This window comes from Dromiciops gliroides, chromosome 3 (genome assembly GCF_019393635.1).
Source record: "Dromiciops gliroides isolate mDroGli1 chromosome 3, mDroGli1.pri, whole genome shotgun sequence".
Classification (NCBI taxonomy): Eukaryota; Metazoa; Chordata; class Mammalia; order Microbiotheria; family Microbiotheriidae; genus Dromiciops; species Dromiciops gliroides.
In genome coordinates this window covers 367,055,949-367,075,999 of record NC_057863.1, presented here as the reverse complement: position 1 = coordinate 367,075,999, position 20,051 = coordinate 367,055,949, and the positions used below count along the sequence as shown (strand labels likewise).

At 38.4% G+C, this 20,051-nt stretch overlaps 2 protein-coding genes across 2 annotated transcripts in view; both read left to right on the top strand.

Moving 5' to 3' along the window:
* The window catches only part of ARHGAP15 (Rho GTPase activating protein 15), an 880,171-nt gene extending 861,322 nt beyond the window's left edge, over positions 1–18,849 (top strand). Inside the window, exon 14 of the mRNA XM_043990715.1 lies at positions 17,534–18,849. Within this exon, the coding sequence (XP_043846650.1) occupies positions 17,534–17,717 (184 nt within the window). The 3' untranslated portion in view covers positions 17,718–18,849. The remainder of the gene's footprint in view (positions 1–17,533) is intronic.
* LOC122745418 (60S ribosomal protein L32-like) lies at positions 12,578–13,012 on the top strand. Its single transcript, XM_043990716.1, has one exon. The coding sequence runs from the start codon at positions 12,605–12,607 to the stop codon at positions 13,010–13,012; it is 408 nt and encodes a 135-aa protein (XP_043846651.1). The 5' UTR covers positions 12,578–12,604.
* Positions 18,850–20,051: the final 1,202 nt, after the last annotated feature.

The window sequence follows — 20,051 nt, the reverse complement described above, 5'->3', positions numbered from 1 at the left end:
TAAACCAATAGCTCTGTTGGCTGAGTCTAGACCTAAAACAGTAATTCACTTTAACTTTGCCACTCTTTTATGACTTCTGAAACTACCTCCTTCTTCCTCCCTCCCTCTCTTGAGGACCCCTCCCATTTTGAGGGCTCTCAACTTCATAGTCACAGTTCCTAGAATCTCATGACCTTTATCTGTTTTATTACAGTACTTATAGTGGCAAATAGAGCTTGGCTGCTGTATCACAGTTAACCCAGCAGGTGGCACTACTTAGCACAAAATATATTACAGATCAAAAGTCACTAAATTTGAGGCCACTTGTCAGGGGAAAATGACTTCTAGTACCTCATTTCTGTAATTACATTAGTCTATAATTTTTATTCACCAAAAAAAAACCCCAAAACCCATCATCAGCTGCCTCTTGGACATCCCGACCTGGATGTCCCATAGGCATCTAAAACTCAACATGTTCAAAATAGAACTCATTGTCTTTTCACCTTAACCTTTACCCTCTTCCAAATTTCCCTTTTTCTATTGAAGGAAAACCATCCTTTCTTCCAGTCCCCCAGGTCAACAAGCCTGGTCATTCTCAATTGTTCATTCTCTCTCATTCCACATACCCAATCCATAGCAACATGATATCATTTGTAACTTCAAACCATACCTTGCATAGATGTCTCCTCTATGATCATAGAGCTACCACCTTGTTATACGACCTCATTACCTCTTGCCTTGACTATTATTCTGCTGTTATCGTTCTGTTGTTTCACTACGGTCTGACTTGTTGCCCCATTTGGGGTTTTCTTGGCAAAGATACTAGAGTGGTTTTGAGAGAAATTATTATGTTGCTATTATATTAACAATCAATTATTCAATTAAGATTAAGGCTTTTTCTCCCTTATTTCCTCATTTAGAGACCAGCCCCTTCAGGTCAGTCGGCCAGTCTCTGAAGGACATGGCTGATTAATGAGATGTCTTGGATGAGATTTCTCCTTGGGGAACATGTTCCTGGACCCTACCCAACTAGGAGATCTTACTTCTTTTTAGAGCATAAACAATCTAACAATCTAGGTAAATTCTTGCCCCAAAGCAATGAGCCCATGTCCTTGCACTCCCGCATTGGAATTTGGGGTGACCCAGCTTATATAAGAGAAAACTAAGCAGAGTGGTCTGGGTAGAGATGGATTTTTCTGTCCAGATTGCTGGAGGGGGCTGGGTCTCACGATCAAGTCCCATTCTCAGAGGAGGAGCCAAAGACTTCAAGCCCACCCCCTAATTAAAATTTCCACCAATCAGGTTTGATTTTTACTTGTCAGGGGCATCTCCTTTTCCAAAAGGATATTAAGACTTTCAGCCTCTCCATGGTTTTGTCTTTGGTTGCCATTGACCATCAATTGATTGATTATTAGCTAACCTAATTAATAAATTATTACTTACCCAGAAACTCTGTCTCTCAGGTTTTTCATTTGTCAGGGTTTCATATTTCCTTCTCCAGTTCATTTTACAGATGAGGAAACTGAGGTACACAGGGTTAAGTGACTTATCCAGGGTCACACAGCTTTTAAGTATCTGAGGCCAGATTTGAACTCATGAAGTTGAATCTTTCTGACCTATGGTCTTGCACTATATCTACTGTGCCAACTAGCTGCTTTGACTATTATAATAGGCCTCTCTGCCTCAAATCTCTCAAGATAATTTTCTTAAACTATTAGCTCTGATCATGTCAGACACCCCTCTTCTCAATAAACTCTAGTCACTCACTACTTCCAGGATCAGATATAAAGTCCTCTGTTTAGCATTTAAAGCTTGCTCCTTCCTACCTTTCCAGTCTTCTTATACTTTTCTCCTCCATGCCCTCTAGGATCTAGCCACACTGGCCCACTTGACACTCCTTGTACACAATATTCCATCCCCCTTCTGCTCTGCCTTATCACTAGCTGTCTCCCATCCTTGGAAGTCTCATTCTCCTTACCTCATCCTCTTGGCTTTCTTCAAGACTCAATTCAAATCTCACCTTCTGTAAGAAGCCTTTTCAAGTCCCTTCCCTGCCCTCCCCCCTCAGATCATTTTCCATCTACTTTGTATATATCTTGTATATACCAAGTTATTTGCATGTTGTCTCCCCCATTCTAGCCTGAGCTACTTGAGGACAGGAACTATTCTTTCCTTTAGTTGTATCCCCAGTGTCTGGCACAGAGTAAGGCCTTCTTACATGTTCATTGACTGACTGATCCATCCATTCCCTTGGTTTTAATGACCATTTGTATGCAGTTGACTCCCACATCTTTTTCTGGGCCTTATCTCCCTTCTAAACACCAGATCCACAATTCTGACAGCTAACTGGCCATCTTTGCCAGGATGTCCCGTCTCAAACTCAATATACCTAAAACTGAACTCATCCTCAACACTGTGCCCTTAATGTCTTCTCTTCCCTATTTCTGACAAATAGAATTTTCATTTACCGCTGAAATTTAATACCTTACAATTTACCTTCGACTCTTTTTCCTTCTACACCACATCCAATCATTTGCCAAGTCCTATCAATCCCACTCCACAAGCCATCCTTTGTTTTCCATCATCACTCCTAATCTAGTTCAGACCCTCATAAGCTTTCAATAGCCTTGTTACTGCTTTACCCATTTCCAGATTTTCACCTCAAATCCAACCAAACACTGCTGCTAAATTAATTATCCTGATGCCCAGTTCTAATCATGTTGTTTCCTTGCCCAAAACTTCCAGTGCCTCACATAATTGCCTACTGGGTTCACAATCTGGCCCCAACTGCCTTAGCTTATTTGACACTATTCCCCTTTAAGCACCCCATGCTTATCAAACTGGTCTAGACACAATTCCCTCAATATGTCCTACACTTTCCAGCCTTTATGCTATTCATACTATTCCCTTTTACCAAAATGGATTCTCTCTACCATCTTTACCTATTGAAATTCTATTCATTTAAGACCCTACTCAAATGCATCTCTCTGCTAAGTAGTCTTCCCTAATCCCCTAAGCAAACTTGTACTCACTCTCCTCTGATTTCTCAAAGCCTCTCTTAGGTAGATAACATATTCTATCTTGTATTAAAGTTACCTGTCTTGTCTCCCATACTAGAGAATACACTTCTTGAAAGAAGTGTATTTATCCTCATATATCTCTCAGCACCTAGCACAGTGCCTTCAGCATAGTAGGTTCTTAAAAGTTATTTCAACCCAGAAAGTGTTTTAATGTAGCCATCACAACATTTTTAGCTGATCATTAATAACTGGGTTTGGAAAAACTCAGAAACAGTCTCAGATTCAAAATTACAGTGTTCACAATCAGTTCAAAATGCTACTTTAAATCTTGTTTGGAAGTAATAGGTAGTTACAAATCATAAATAAACAAATTCATCCAAAATAATTAATTGGCATATTAACATATGGAATTATTTCTGAAGCATTTGGTAGTGACCTCCCTATAGCATGAGTTTAGGACCCCTAGTAGCAGGTTAAATGTTGAAAGTAGGAAACCATGCATTTGTAATATGACTTCTAAAAAGAGCAAATGATTTTCTTTTGGTTTCATGCTGCTCGAAAGCTATGTCGACATACAGTTCTGATTTTAAGGGAGAAATTGCAGTTTTTTCCCCAAATATCCTGATCTTCTACAACAGCACTGTAGGGAGCAATATACCTCCTGTTAAGCGAGGCAGGTAAACATGCATATGGAACCACTCCCACTCAATTCACCACCACCTAAAGACAGCAGTGACATAGGAAAAATCTCCTGAACAAATTATCTTCATTTGCCTTCTATTTCTATTATTCTCTAATTGTCAAAGTTATAGTCTCAAGCAGGATCCAGTTCTTTAATGCTGCATGTGGAATCCAAAAGACTGAACTGTATTTTGTAAACCCAGTGTGGTCTATTTGCAAGGTCTGCCTTTCCCAACATACCTTCCAAATTTCAAAATCAATAACCATCCCAAAGTTGAATGTGTTGGAAAATTGCAACCTTACATAGATGTGGAGAGCCAAGCTTCCTACACAATGACTCCATCACTTGAGAGTTGTCCTGCAGTCAATTATGTGGCTTCCAGCTTCCTTTGCAAGTTACTATGGTAACGGCAAAAGCACAAATTAAAAAAGTGTTTTTGCTTATATATGTTCATTAGAGCCGTACGATTAGAAACTTCAGTTTTCTTAATTCGACATAATTTTCCCTTGGTCTTTATGATGAAGAGGGTTATGCTTTCAGGATGAGAATCTTTTGGCTGTGATTTTGCAGAACTAAGAAAATTCTTTGAGCTAGCAATGCCACTCACTTTTGGAAAAACTTACACAGCATACGGCTCCACAGTTTTTTGTCTGGGTTCCAACATCTGTAGCACTGGATTATAGATTGTTTCTAAAATAATCTTAAATTGATGCATCATTGCTCCTTCCATTTGGGCCTGACAAAAAGTAGCTCTGGCATTTCCTTTCCTTTGTACATTGTAAACTGTATATCACTTTTTCTGCTCATGCCAAAAAAATGAATTCTTACCCATTTCAAGTTCTTATAAACTTAATTTCACTTAGTGGTATAAGAATTGCTTCCACTGTGAATATATTTTTATTCAAGTGAGAATACATCAAGTGCTGTTCCATGAACAAATGCATGAAATCATAATTATTTTTGTCAGGCTATTCTGAATTAAGCAGTATTAATAAGCTGCCTTTAAAAAAAAAAGCTTCATTTATGTCCTCTTTACTCTTAATAGGCAGGGCCTAGAGTTCTTGAGACTTGGAGCCCATCAAGTTGTTTAAATGTCATTACTATGAAGAATTCTTGGAGTAAATAATGATGAGGAAAAATCTCTGCCCCCAGATTAGTTAGGTTGGGATGGTGTTATCTCACTCTACCTGGGCTTTGTCACCTAACCCATCATTCCTTCTGTGTAAGAGAAGTAGGTTGAGAGTGAAGAAGCCTGAGTTCAGGTCCCAACTCTGCAGTTAACTAGCTGTATAGCCTGGGACAATTCACTTAACATCTCTGAATCTCAGTTTACTCATTAGTAAAATGAGAGGGCTGGACCAGATGATCTTGTTTAGTTTTTTTGTTTGTTTTTTTCGGGGCAATGGGGGTTAAGTGACTTGCGCAGGATCACACAGCTAGTAAGTTTCAAGCATCTGAGGCCGGATTTGAACTCAGGTACTCCTGAATCCAGGACCGGTGCTTTATCCACTGCGCCACCTAGCTGCCCCCCAGATGATCTTTAAGGTCATATTCAACTCCAATATTCTATAATATTTTTTGAGGCAATTGGGGTTAAGTGACTTGCCCAGGGTCACACAGCTAGTAAGTGTCAAATGTCTGAGGTCGGATTTGAACTCAGGTCCTCCTGAATCCAGGGCCAGTGCTTTATCCACTGCACCACCTAGCTGCCTCATTCTATAATTTTATACCATATCTCTCCCGTCATCCTTTGGTTTTAGATCTAGCCTTTGACCCTCACATCTGACACAAGGGGACAGAATTCTTCCATTTCTTCTCTGAACTGAGGGTTCAGTCAAGTTCAAATCTGCCCCATGCTTCTACACCAAAGAGTTTTAATACTTAAATTTCTGACAATGAAATAAATTCCTAAATTAGGGCCCAAAAGGTGACAGGAGGTATGTGAATGAATGCCTAGTTAATTTCTTAAAGAGCCTGATAACCTGGTGCTAAATTTTGAGTCTGTGGAGGTGGAATTAGGTTATATTAGACTACAAGCTCTTTGAGGTTAGAATTTTTTTTTCTTGGTTTCTTTATATCCCCAGCACTTAACATAGTTCCTGGCACATTAAAACTGCTTAATAAATGCTTGTGGGTGATTTAAAAAAGCAAGATTACATAAGGCATTCACTCATTCATCTATTCAAACATATTTCAGCAGCTACTATAGAACCATATTTGGTCCTGTACTGCCAAAAACCTCTGGTTTATAAATATGTTCCTTTCCACAACTAGAGAAATCATACAATTCATCTGTAGCTTGTACTTTTGGAAGTATTATAGAGCCCCGCATTATCAGAGTTGGAAAGAACCTCAAAGGCCATGGAATCCAGCTGGTTCCTGAATAAGATAAAAATTCCCCATGCAACATATGCAACAAGTGCCCATTTAGCCTTTGATTAAAAACTATGAGGAAAGAGAAACCCATAACCTCTCAAGGCAACACTTTGGATAACTTAGTATTTTATTTTATTTTATTTTATTGAGGCAATTGGGGTTAAGTGACTTGCCCAGGGTCACACAACTAGTAAGTGTTAAGTGTCTGAGGCTGAATTTGAACTCAGGTCCTCCTGACTCCAGGGCCGGTGCTCTATCCACTGCACCACCTAGTTGCCTGATAACTTAGTTTTGGAAAGCCTTCTTCCCCCCTCCCCCCCTCCCAATAAGTATAAAGTAACCTCTTTAAATTTCTGAAAGTAGCCCCTTTTGTGGCTAAACCCTTTTAGCCCCTTTGTGGCTAAACCATACAAGGTGTAGAGTGGGTAGGGTAGGGAACAATTAGAGTCAGTCTCTCTGAGCACCAGCTTGGCCACTTTCTACCTATATGACCTGAGGCCAGTTATTTAACCTCCAAGTTGTAAATCTTTAATCCTATGCTTAATTGCTTTTCCAGGTGACAACTCTTCAAATACTTAAAGAGGTGCATCATGTTTCCTCTAAGTCTTCTCTGGACAAAACACCTAAGTCCTTCAGTTGACCTTGATGTATCATAGCTCAAGACCCTTTGCCAAACCAATAACTCCCAGCTTCCCATGATCTCCAGTTTACCAATGCTCTTTCTGTTTGTTTTTGTTTTGGGTTTGGTTTTTTTTTTGTAAGGCAATTGGGGTTAAGTGACTTGCCCAAGGTCACACAGCTAGTAAGTGTCAAGTGTCTGAGGCTGGATTTAAACTCAGGTCCTCCTGAATCCAGGGTCAGTACTTTATCCACTGCGCCACCTAGCTGCCCCTTTAATTGTTATTTTCAAAGATGTAATACTTGTTCCAAGTCTGTATTCTCCCTAGTATAACATTTCTTTAACTTGGTTGTATTTTTACCACAAAAACATTTTGCCAGTGGGAAAAAATTAATAATCATGATATAATTTCATTCTTCAATCAATCCTTCCTTTCTTTTCTTACTACTACCACCTGATTTCTTCCTCTCTTTACCTCCTGCCCGGATTACTTTGTTTCCCAGATTGTCTTGCTGACCTTAGCCCCTTCCTTTTCCAATCTATCCTGCATACTACTCCCATATTAATTTTCCTAAACTACAGTTCTGATCAAATCACTCTCCATATCAAGAACTTGCAATGGCTCCCCATTACCTACCAAAGTTGAAAATCTTTCATCTGGCTTCAAGGCCCTCCAGAGTCTGGTTTCAACTTACCTTTCCAACATTATTTTCCATTACTGTCCTTCTTTTGCCTTTTGTTCCTCCAGTCAAGCTGGCTTGTTCACCACTACTTGAATATTCCTTACTTTTTTTTCCTACCTTCTTGCCTTCATTTATATTATGTTCTCTCTGACTAGAATTCAATGCCACGCCCCACCCCACTCTGTAATTTTAGTTCCTATCATTCAACACCCTGACTGCCACCTCCCTAGTTAGAAATAATCCTTGTGCCTCTCATATAGCTCTTGTCTAGTTCTACCTATAAATGAATCAATGAGTATTGGTTCAGTGTTTACTATGTGGTAGGCACCAACAGCACCTGTCTTCAGGGAACTTACATCTCAATGGTGGAAATACTATGTAAATAAATGAATACACAAAAAGAAATAGAGAGTAAAAAGAAGCTAAACTGTGATGATAAGACTCAAGTGACTGAAGGGATCATAGAGGTCTCTAATGGAAGGTGGCTTTTCAGCTGAATCTTGGTTGAAGTTAGGGATGTCAAAAAAGTAAAGATGAGGGGCAGCTAGGTGGCGCAGTGGATAAAACACTGGCCTTGGATTCAGGAGGACCTGAGTTCAAATCCGGCATCAGACACTTGGCACTTAACTAGCTGTGTGACCCTGGGCAAGTCACTTAACCCTCATCACCCTGCAAAAAAAAGTAAAGATGAGGAAGGAGAATATTCCAGGCTCAGCCAATGTGAAGCCAAAGAGTGGAGAGGAGTCAAGAATGAAAAGACTTGAAATGTGGGAAGGAGTCAGGTTGTAACCAACCTAAAACACCAAATAGAGGACATATTTGTTCCCAGAGGTAATTATAACTAGGGTGATGACACTGTCAGTTTGACAATTTAGTTGCTCACTTTTGTAGCTGTGGGGAGGTGGATGGATTAGAGTGTGGAGAAATAAGATAGGGATCAATTAAGAGGCTATTGCAATCATGCAGACTAAAGGTCATGAGGCTCTGACCCAGGTTGGAGAATGAATGAGTGGAAAAGAGGTATACAGGAAAGATATTGTGGAGATAAGTGAAGATTTAGCAGTGAATTGTATTTGTAAGGTAAGGAAGAATGAGAAGCATAGAAAACCAAGATTGCAAGCCTGTGAGAGTAGGACAGTGGTATCCTTGACATTTAACACATTAGTTATTTGTGTATTTATCTCCACTATTAAATTATAAATTATCAAAGACAGAGATAGCCTTGTGTTGTTGTTGTGTGTTTTTAAAATTTTTTTATCTTTGCTTTTCTCTCTATGCCTGGAATATTTTGCATAGAGTAAGTGGTAAATAAATGTTTATTAAATTGATGTATATATTGCGTGAGGCAGCTAGGTGGCACAGTGGATAGATCACTGGGCTTGGAATTAGGAAAACTCACCTTCACGATTTCAAATCCAATTTCAAGACATGAATTAGTTGTGTGACCCTGGGCAAGTCACTTAACCCTGTTTCTCATCTGTAAAAGGAGCTGGCAAAGGAAATTTAAAAACACTCTAGTATCTTTTCCAAGAAAACTCCAAAACAGGGTCACAGAGATTTCATTCTCATTTTCCCTACCTGTAAAGTTGGTATAATCATACCATCTATTATCTCAAGGAGGGAATTTGGGAGGGTGATGACACAAACTAGGCACACAGGTAGGAGTAGAAACATGCACTCACATTTGTATAGGCAAGTTTTGCTATACAAAATAACAACTTTCCCAGCCTCACACAGCAAGTCAGTGACAAAGCTGGGCTAATTTTTTTTATGCAGCTCTATCCCCATGACTATTAGGAAAACATCTGATCTAATTCCATCTCTGATAGGGGAACATGCTTGCTTCTCCAGCCCAACCATGAAGTCTGGGAGGACCGGAGATCCCAGGATTGGTAGCAGTTGTTTTGTTGAACTGGGTTCCACCCACAGCATCTGTGCTGAACTAATGTTTTATTAATTTCCCAACACACCACCTACTGCTTGGTTGATATCCAGAATGTAGATGTGCCAGCTTAAAAAAAAAAAAAAGAAAGAATTTCACCACAATAAACAAACAGGATGGAAAGTGTTCCAGATCTTTCTCAGACCCATTCTCTCCTCTAGATTGCATTTAATTTGTTTCAAAGTTGATATCAGGTCCTTCCTAAATTGGGAGAAATGACTAAGCCTCTCCCTTATACTTTTTGGAGGACTCGTGGAGTATTATGGCTGGTATTTCATCAACTACACTTAATAACCTAAGAAAATTAAGCCAAATGTATGGAAAATCTTACCAAAATATTCAGAAATAATATATTTAATATTATTCATTTGTAATAAGGTGATTATATTTTAGGAAACTCATAATTAAGCTGATCTGATTAGCACCATATGGAAAATGTGCTCAGAAGTGGACAAAAAGGCTATAGGTTTAAGGAAGCACTATTTCATATTTACATTTTCAACAAATAAAAAAACCCAAACCAACTGAAGGCTCATGCTCAGGGAATATAGTAAATGACAGCTTTGGCACAATTCCACTACAAGACAGTCTTCCCTGCATGACCCATATACTAACATTAGAAAAGCTGGTCTTCAAGGGGATTGTGTAGTGCTCATCTCTCATGGATCATGCAGCTTGGTAGCAGGTGGGGTGGGACAGTACAGACTGACCTGCCAGTTCTCTATCTCTATATCCTCCCTAACCTCCTTTACAGCTAAAAGCAATTAACTTCCAACCTCTAGGTTCTGCCCTCACCCCAAGTTAGAGGACCAATCTTGGCCTTAGACAGGAGGGACAAGCTCACCAGCTCAGATTTGTTATGACAAAAATTCACATTCTGTAATATTTTATGGTTTACAAAGCCACTTCTTTGTAATAACCCTGTAAGGTAAAGTATTGTTCTCCTTACCATACAGATAAAAAACTGAGATCTAGAGTGGGAATGGTCCTAGATCATATACCTAGTGTCTGTTTTGGGAATAGAATATAAGTCCTATGATTCCAAAGTGAAAGCTTTTTTCCAAATAGAGAAGTTCAGAAGACACAATGAGGCCTTTTGTCATAACACATTACACTTATATGTATGTGTGAATTACAGCTCAGTCATGACCATCCAAATCCCTCTCTGTTTTCAAAGTGACCAAAATGCACATTACCTATGAAAACTTTCCAATTTGCTTACAATTTTTCAAGTCCATCCCCCTTTGTTCTTTATCCCCTCTTACCCCCTCTATATCTCACCTCCTACATTAGTATTCTATCTGGTTCCTCCAGAATTAGGATTCATTTTGATTCCCCCAGTCTTTCTTGGAACTAGGATAATTATCTTGAATCCCAACCAGTTACCTCCATAATATAGCCTTTCCACCTACCTAGACATTCTCGATTCAACAAATATTGGAGTTACAAAGAATAAGATGAATTAGTCCCTGATCTCAGGGAGTTTATATTCTACTGGAATGATACAACAGGTACCATAAGAAGCACATATAAATAAGGTAGTTGAAAGGAGAGAACATCTGGAGAACATGCAACAAATGGAGGAATTAGGAAAAGTTTCATATGAGCATGAGGGGATAGGTAGAACTTAATCTGACTCTTGAGGGAAATTAAAGATTTTTAGTAGAAACACAATAGAACTGTTTTTAGGTACAGAATTTGGTTTCTACAGATGGAGGGAGGTGAGAAATAAAATGTTGGTTTCTGGGAACAGTCAGTCAATAAATATTTGTTAAATGCCTACTATGTGCCTGACACTATGCTGAGCTCTAAAGATACAAAAAGATGCAAAAGACAGTTCCTGCCCTCAAGGATATCACAATCTAATGGCTAGCTAATTTGGCATCATCAGACCTATGCTTTAGGAAGATTATCATCATAGCTATGTGAAGGATAGATTGGAGAAGGGGAAATTTGCAAGTAGGGTGACCAATGAGGATTCTACTTCAAAAGATCATGAACGCTTGAGATATAGGGTGTTGGTCATGGGAGTGGAGAACAGGAGATAAATGCAACAGCTCCCATGGAGCTAGAATCAACAACTTGGCAATGGATTGCGAAAAATGAAGAAGGGAGCAACAATGATGTTACACACATGGATGATTAGGAGAATCCTTGACAAAAAAATGGAGAAGTTTGAAAAGAATGCTGGACTTGGGGTAGGGGTAGATGATGAGTTATGTTGAACTAGAGATTTCTACAGGACACAAAGGTCAGGGTATGAATTCTAATGTTGAGAAGTGACTTTTTCCTATTATATTATTAAATTAGAATTATGGTTTTTTCCTTTATTTCCTCATTCAGGGACCTGTCCCTGTAAGTCAGTCAGTCTCTAAAGGGCAAGGCTGACAGATGAAATTGCCCAAATCCTTCAGGAACAGGGCAAGACCCCACCCAACTAGGAGATTTCACTTCTGTTTAAAGTGTAAACAGAATCTAATCTAGGTGAATTTCAAACCTAAAGCATTAAGTTTGTGCCCTTTCACCACCATCTACCCATTAGAGTTTATTTGTTTGTGTTTTTGTTTTGTTTTGTTTTGGGGTTTTTGTTTTGTTTTGGTTTTTTTGGTGAGGCAATTGGGGTTAAGTGACTTGCCCAGGGTCACACAGCTAGTAAGTGTTAAGTGTCTGAGGCCGGATTTGAACTCAGGTCCTCCTGACTCCAGGGCTGGTGCTCTATCCACTGCACCACCTAGCTGTTCCCTAGAGTTTAGGGTAAGGTACCTCATGAAGGAGAACACCAACCAGAGTGGTCTGGGTGGAAATAGATTCCTTTGTCCAGATTGCTGGAGTCTCATAATCAAGCCAGGTTCTCAGCAGGAGAAGCTGAGGACTTTCAGCCTACCTCTTCATTTGAAAGACCACCCCCTAATTAACTGTTCACCAATCAGGGTTGATTTTCACCTGTCAGACACACACACACACACACACACACACACACACACACACACACACACACACACACACACTTTTCCAAAGGTAAATAAGCATTCAATGATCTCCATGGTTTTGTCTTTAGTTGCTGAGAGAAACCACTGACTATCAATTTATTGATTATCAGCTAGCCTAATTAATAAATTGATTAATTTCCCAGAACCTCTCTCAGGCTTTTCATTCATTTCAAGGTTTTGGAGAGAGATTAGGGCTCAAGATATAGATTTGGGAGTCGTCTGCATAAGGATAATAATTGACTCTATGGAAACTAATGGGATCCTTTTTCCTTGGCGCATCCCGAGGAGGGGCAGCTCTCTCTTCACCGGCACCATGCCTGCCCTCAGACCGCTTGTGAAGCCCAAAATCATCAAGAAGAGGACCAAGAAGTTCATTCGTCGCCAGTCAGACCGATATGTCAAGATCAAGAGAAACTGGCATAAACCAAGAGGCATTGACAACAGAGTGCGAAGACGATTCAAGGGCCAGATCTTGATGCCCAATATTGGTTATGGAAGCAATAAGAAGACAAAACACATGTTACCTAGTGGATTCAGGAAGTTTCTGGTGCACAATGTCAAAGAGCTGGAAGTGCTGCTGATGTGCAACAAATCTTACTGTGCTGAAATTGCTCACAATGTTTCCTCGAAGAATCGGAAAGTCATAGTTGAGATAGCAGCTCAGCTAGCCATCAAGATTACCAATCCAAACGCTAGACTGAGGAGTGAAGAAAATGAGTAAAAATTCGCACATTTTTATTTGTGTTAAATAAACCACCAATGAAACTAATGGGATAATGGTTTACAAGGAAACCTGAGAAAGAAGAGTAAGACATGTAGAAGAAATACAAACAATATGAAAGCCAATAGAGGAGACAATACCCAGTTAAGAGAGGGCAGTCAGCAATATTAAAAGATATTTCCTCTCAGTCCAGGAGGATGAACACTAATAAGATGACATGGGATTTCTTTTTATTTTTTTTTCTCAATCAATTAAAGTCTGCCTTCTCTCCTACCCACTTTTGTCTCCATTCACTGAAAAAGAGAAACAAACACCTGTTACAAACATGGATAGTCAAGCAAAACAAACTCTCTCAGTGGCTATACACAATGGGATTTAGCAATAAAGAGATTCTTGGTAGCCTTGGGAAGAACAGTTGCAGTAGAGCAATAAGGTTGGAAGCCAGATTCCAGGGGGTTGAAAATAAGTGGTGAAGAAGTCAAGGATATAAGTGAAGTTGATGACACTCTAGAAATTTAAAAGTGAAAGGGAGGAAAGTGGTAGGATGACAACTTGAGGGGATGTTTCTGTGAAGGTGTTTAAGATGAGGGAGACCTGTATATTTGGGGACAGAAGGAGTCAGTGGTAAGAAGATGATTGAAGATGAAAGAAACACAAGGAGAGATCAGAAGGGAATAATGATGGGAAAAGCTCCTGGATAAGCATGAATTAGGTGCACAAATAGAAGAGCTGTCTTTGGTAAGTAGAAAAGCTCTCTTCCTTAGAGGCTATTGTTGTTTGTCCTTCATTCTCAAATAGGACCATGACATCAGGAGGTGATGTCATGACTTGCAGTGAATTGGATTTAAGTGAGGGAGAGCTGTGCAAAGTCACCAGCCTCTCTCCTCCAGAGCCATCTGGGTCCATTGGTAAAACATAAGTCAGCAGATCTGGAGATGTTTAAGGCAACTGGAATTAAGTGACTTGCCCAGAGTCACACAGCTATGTGTCTGAGGTGATATTTGAACTCAGATCCTCCTGACTCCAGGGCCATTGTTTTATCCACTGTGCCACCTAGCTGCTCCTCCTTAGGGGCTAAGACAAATGGGAAGTCAAAGGAACATATATAGTGGTTTTGACTTATAAAGTAAGAGAGAAAAGGGAACTTATTCTTTTAGCATAAAGTACAAAATGAAATCATCTACTGATCAGAAAAGAGTCAAAACAAAAAATTCAGGGAGTGAGGAAAATGTTTAGAGCAGACTGTGGCAAATGTGATTGATACTCAAGAAAAGGGGAAAAATGCCATGTAGCATGGGGGGGGGGCGTCTAGTTGAAATTCATAATGGAACCAATCAGTTGTGTAACTTCTTCTAACATTCAACAGTCTACTGGTAGGAGCAGAAAAGGAGGGTTATGAGAATGAGTCAGGGTTGAAAACGGGGAGAGGGCAAGAAATTCAAGAGTAAAGCACAATGTGCCCTGGAACTGGTCTTGTTAGCTCTAGCTAGACTCAAGACTCTGAACTGAGTGAGGGATGTGCAGTCAGAGAGTCTTTATAAGGACTAAGAATAGGCAGGCAAAGTAGAGGAAGAGAGGAAAGAACAGGATATTACCAGAAATGGGAATTTTGGTGTTCAAGACCAGAGAAATAGAAGAGATATGGATGAAATGATCCTATGCTGGCTATTCTTGGAAATCTGCCAATTGCCTATTGGCCTGTCTAATTTCCAGAACTGACTTCTTTGTCCCCCATGACCCAATATTGCCCATTCCACAACTGACTAAGCTCTAATCATCACAGAAGGATATAGGCAAAATTATGAAATAGTTGAAGTATATATTAAGTTCTCTTTTCTCCTTACTAGGTCTGCTCAGCATTTTATTCTCCCAACCTTTCCTTCCCTCTTTTCCACTTCAAAACTAAACATTCTTGTGATGCCAGAGCCTTGTTTTTTTGTTAGTTTGTCCAAGAAACTAATTTGAGCTAAAGTACTAATATCAATTATTTAGTGATTTGCCTATTACAAAGAAGACATGCTTCTAAGCATCCAGCCTACTGCACTGTGGGTGCTAAATATATGTTTGTTAAGGAATAAGTAGATAATGTACTATTCCTCCAAGCTAACCTTTGCCCTTTACCATTTTACATTGTGATGGAGAAAATGGTCAAACTAACTAGTATTTATAATCAAAACAAGAAGCTCTCCCCCTTTTTTTCTTCACAATACATCTTTTAAAGTGATCATTTTCAGTCTTGAAGAGTGAGTCTCAAACATCTCTAAAAATCCCACTAACTTTTATTATCTATAAATGTTACTTTCCCAGAAATATAGTACCCAGGGGTATACTAGTAAATATTTGATCATTGGCTCTCCAGAAATATATATGTATATCTATATATTCATATGCATGTATTATATACACATGTAGGTACATGTATATATAATACCACATACACATATACAACATATGAGTTTCATTTGCATTATTAATATTTGTCTTTATCATTTTCTTCAGTCTTGACAATCAACAAAACAATAAATCAATCCTCGATTTGTAGCATTTGCTGATTTCCAAGTCACTCACACTGAAAATATAACAATTGAAGACAGTTTGAGCTGATTCCAGCACACCATTGAAATACACCCACTTCAATGGAATATAAATTGGAGTTGTTTCCCCATTCAGGAAAATGGGTAAAGGTTTAGCTGTTTATATACATTCTTTCCTTCTGGGAAACTCCCCTCTCATTACCATCTATAAGCTACTATGCCCATGCAGTCAAATGAAGATTGGAACCACTGACTAACCTATACGAAAGCTCTATAATCATTTGGAATGTGATTTATGGAGGGAAATCAGCCCTGGTTGTTAAATACACTAGCATAATACACCAAAGAAACAATTCTGCTGTTTTGAAAAAGAAAAAGCAAATTCAAGTGGCATTGAAGTCTTACATAATTGAGTAAATATGGTTATGAACTAAAATGGCAGGTTTCCATGAAGGCTAGAGTTAGTACAAGTGCTTTAAGAAGGTACTAGGCAAATCTCAAAATAGAATAAAATGCTTTGCTCTGAATTCAATCAAAACCCAGATCTCTTTCCCTTCATACCTTCTTCCCCCTAAATTTAACAGTGAACCACAAAACCTGTTGTAAGCTCAAGCATTATTTTCCAAAGCCTCTAATTTAAACTGTGGAGTTTTATTTTCTCTTAAGGAGCTTTGTGTCAGGGTAGACATGGTGTCACCCTTAATAGTACATTTGTAAAGAACATTTCAAAATGTGTCATTGGTTTTCCAACTCTTTGTACTCTCTCCTCACCAACAAAACCCTCCTTGGTTCCTTTGGGATTTTTGCCTGTACAAAGACTACAGGATCCAACCTTCTTTTATTTGGGTATGAACTCAATTGCTATCCAAACTGAACAGACTCACTTTTCAATTCACTTGTTTTGGCCATCTGACAAGATGTCTTTCCTTCTCCATTCCCACATCTCTCAGTACTTTCAACATTATTCAAAATCTATGCTATTTATAATGCCTTTCCACAAACCAATCTCACCTGGCCCTGGTCAGCCTATATAACGCTCCTTTAGCATTCACTTCTTCATCTTATTCCTAGTTCTATTATGGAGTTGGATTTTCTGTTTGTTTGTTTCTGTCATTATGTAGCCTTATTTATTTTGTTGCAGTTTGTACTCCATGAGATCATAAAGTCCTTAAGGGTAGATTCATTTGTACTCCTTCTTTTCATTTTCCTATACCTAATAAAGATAACTAAGATGCTCACATTTCTATATAGCTTTAAGATTTGCAAAATATTTTGCATACATTAGCTCCTTTACATCCTCACAACAACCCTGGGAGATAGTTCCATTTTATAGAGGATGGAACTGAGGTTCAGAGCTATGAAGAGACTTGCCCAGATGCACACAGCTAGTCAGTATCTGAAGTAGGATTTGAACCCAAATCTTCTTGATTCTCAACCCACTACATCAGGCTGTTTCTCTGTTCTGCAAACAGTAAAGGGGTTTGGGCTGCCTAGTCTTTTGGGTAGACATTCTAAAACATCATATATCTCCACATAAATGATGGTGAATAAAAAGGGGAAAAAATCTTTCTAGGAACTGGATCACTTAGATTAGGAAGATCTGGACAGGAATTCCCTATTGTAACATCATTAACCTTCTCTCTGTTTTTTCATTTTCCAAACAAGTGCAGTAGATAGAGTGTCAGGCCTGGAATCAGGAAGACTCCTCTTCCTGAGTTCAAATCTGGCCTTACTTACCAGCTATGTGTCCTCGAGCAAGTCACTTAACCCTATTTGACTCAATTTCCTCATCCATAAAATGAGCTAGAGAAGGGAATGGCAAACCACTCCAGTATCTTCACCAAGAAAACCCCAAATGAGGTCACAGAGTCAGACACATCTGAACAGCAACAAACAAATTTCAAGGGCATATTACCTGTCATCTTCAAAGGTATCTGCAATATTTTTTAACCATATTGTCTAATTGATTTTTTTTCTCTCTTTACAGGATAGCAGCCAAAGCCTCAAAGAACCTCATGTCCACCCAAAGTTTAGGAATTGTATTTGGACCCACACTTCTGAGGGCTGAAAATGAGACTGGGAATATGGCAGTCCACATGGTGTACCAAAACCAAATAGCAGAACTCATGCTGAGTGAATACAATAAGATCTTCAGCTCCAAGGAAGACTGACAGACAAGGCACATTATTGAAAATGTTCACATCTGTCTTGATGCCTAATATTTTTACATTTCTGTAAACATATTTCTGAAATATTTTTTTTCTTTCAAGTGACAGATGCCTCATTTTGTGAAAACTTAATGATGATTTCATGTTTAAGTTCCAAACATTAGAATAAAATAATTGACAATATTTGCCTATATGTGTTCAACATTAACCCTTCGAGTGCTATGCCACCCAGCACTTCTAGGACCATGGTGTAGGTATCTAAAGTTTTCAGAAATGTTGGGAATATAACTTATATTCACAAATTATATGTAACTCTGATTTCAGATTCCATATGTGTATATTAGTACATGTATGTGCACCCTCATAGGCATATGTATATATAATAACTATGATTGTACCTAGCTACTCTAAAAATAATAAAGAGGCAGAGACCAGGTCTAAAACTAAAATAGATGTTTTTTTCTTTTAAGAATTTTTTTTGTTTGTGGATAGTATAGCTATTCTCTGAGCTATACAATGAAAGTTATTTTAAAAAAAACATGTTGAAGGTTTTTTTTTTCCAAAGAAAAATGACAGCTCAAAACATTTTCTATTGGATATGGTTTTTTTGTTGTTGTCTAAATGCTATTTCCCATCCCCTAAACATACCATCCTATAAATTAGAAACAAAATTAGAGCCTGGCTATTTTGTTCTTAATATCATACAAGGATTGCATGGCTGCTCATTTTTAATGTTAACATCCATTTTGATTCTTCATCATACTCTACATCTTCCTTTTCCCTGGCTCTGTCATGTTCTGTAGAATGTTTATTATGCTCCTGAGGATGCTTTATTGGTGAATTACATTAAATTCATCTAGAAAGAACTTTTTTTTAAAAAAAGCTTTTTCATATGCCCTTAGGATTTCTTGGCTGGACTTGAATCAGTTTATGCATTTGATGGTTAGTTTCAGTTGTCATGGGTAAACAAAAGGGTAACTGTCTAGAATATATCAAATATTGTTTTATTTTGAAAAGTATGTTTCTAGCTATACACATCCCATACCCTGTTTTGTGAAAGTATTCTGCTGATAAAAATGTAGACTTATGTTTGACAGCTTTTTAATCAAGTTCAAACAAAATAAATAAAACTAATCCAGTGTGGTAACGAGTCAGTCTGGTTATCGATTTTTTCATAAAATGAAAAATAAGGCATGTAAATAAAATGTGTGAAACCAAGATCCAAGAGCAAACATTTAGAGCAATTGAGGACTCGTGGACATGAAGTGGATATATAGATATTCTGTGTGGCACACAAAGACATGTCTGAACAGGCAGATATAACATGGTCACTCCCCAGCATACATTGTACTCACTCAAGAATGGAAAGGGGTCTTTCAATCCATTCCTGCCTAACATAGTACAGGCATACCTCATTTTACTGTGCTTCATAGATACTGTGTTTTGTAAAAATTGAATAGGTTTGTGGCAACCTATTGGTGCCATTTTCCCAACAGCATGTGTTCACGTGTCTTGGTGTTACATTTTGGTAATTCTCACAATATTTAAGACCTTTTCATTATTATTATTATATCTGTTATGGTGATCTGTGATCAGTGATCTTTTATGTTATGCTATTGTAATTTTGTGGGGCACCACAAACAATGCTCATATAAGATGGTGAGCTTAATTGATAAATGTTGTGTATATTCTGACTACTCCACCAACCTGCCATTCCCCCAACTCTCTCCCTCTCCTCAGGCCTCCCCATTCCCTGTGATTAGGCCAACTACTAACCCTAAAAGGGCTTCTAAGCATTCAAGTGAAAGGAAAAGTCAATCAGGCAACCTTCATTGTCATATTTTAAGAAATTGCCACAATCACCCCAATTTAGACAGCTACCACCCTGATCAATCAGCAGTTATCAACATCAAGGCAAAACCCTCCATTATCATAAAGATTACAACTTGCCAAAGGTTCAAATAATGGTTACCATTTGTTAACAATAAAGTATTTTTAATTAATGAATATGCATTTTTATACATACTATTTCACAGTTAATATGATGTAAACATAACTTTTTTATATGCACTGGGAAACCCCAAAAATTTGTGTTCTGCTTTATAAAAATACTTATTTTACTACAATAGTCTGGAATTGAACCCTCTATATCTTCAGGGTATGCCTGTATCATTGTGTGTGCTCTTGTCTAGGAAGAGACTACTAGCAGGATCAAAAAAGTATAGGTATGAAAAAAGTAGGTACATGCCACAGGGGTCAAGCAAAGTTTTTAAGAAGAAAGTCACATGTTTTAATTACTATCATCACTAGAAGAAAGGCCATGTGTCCTATTGGATA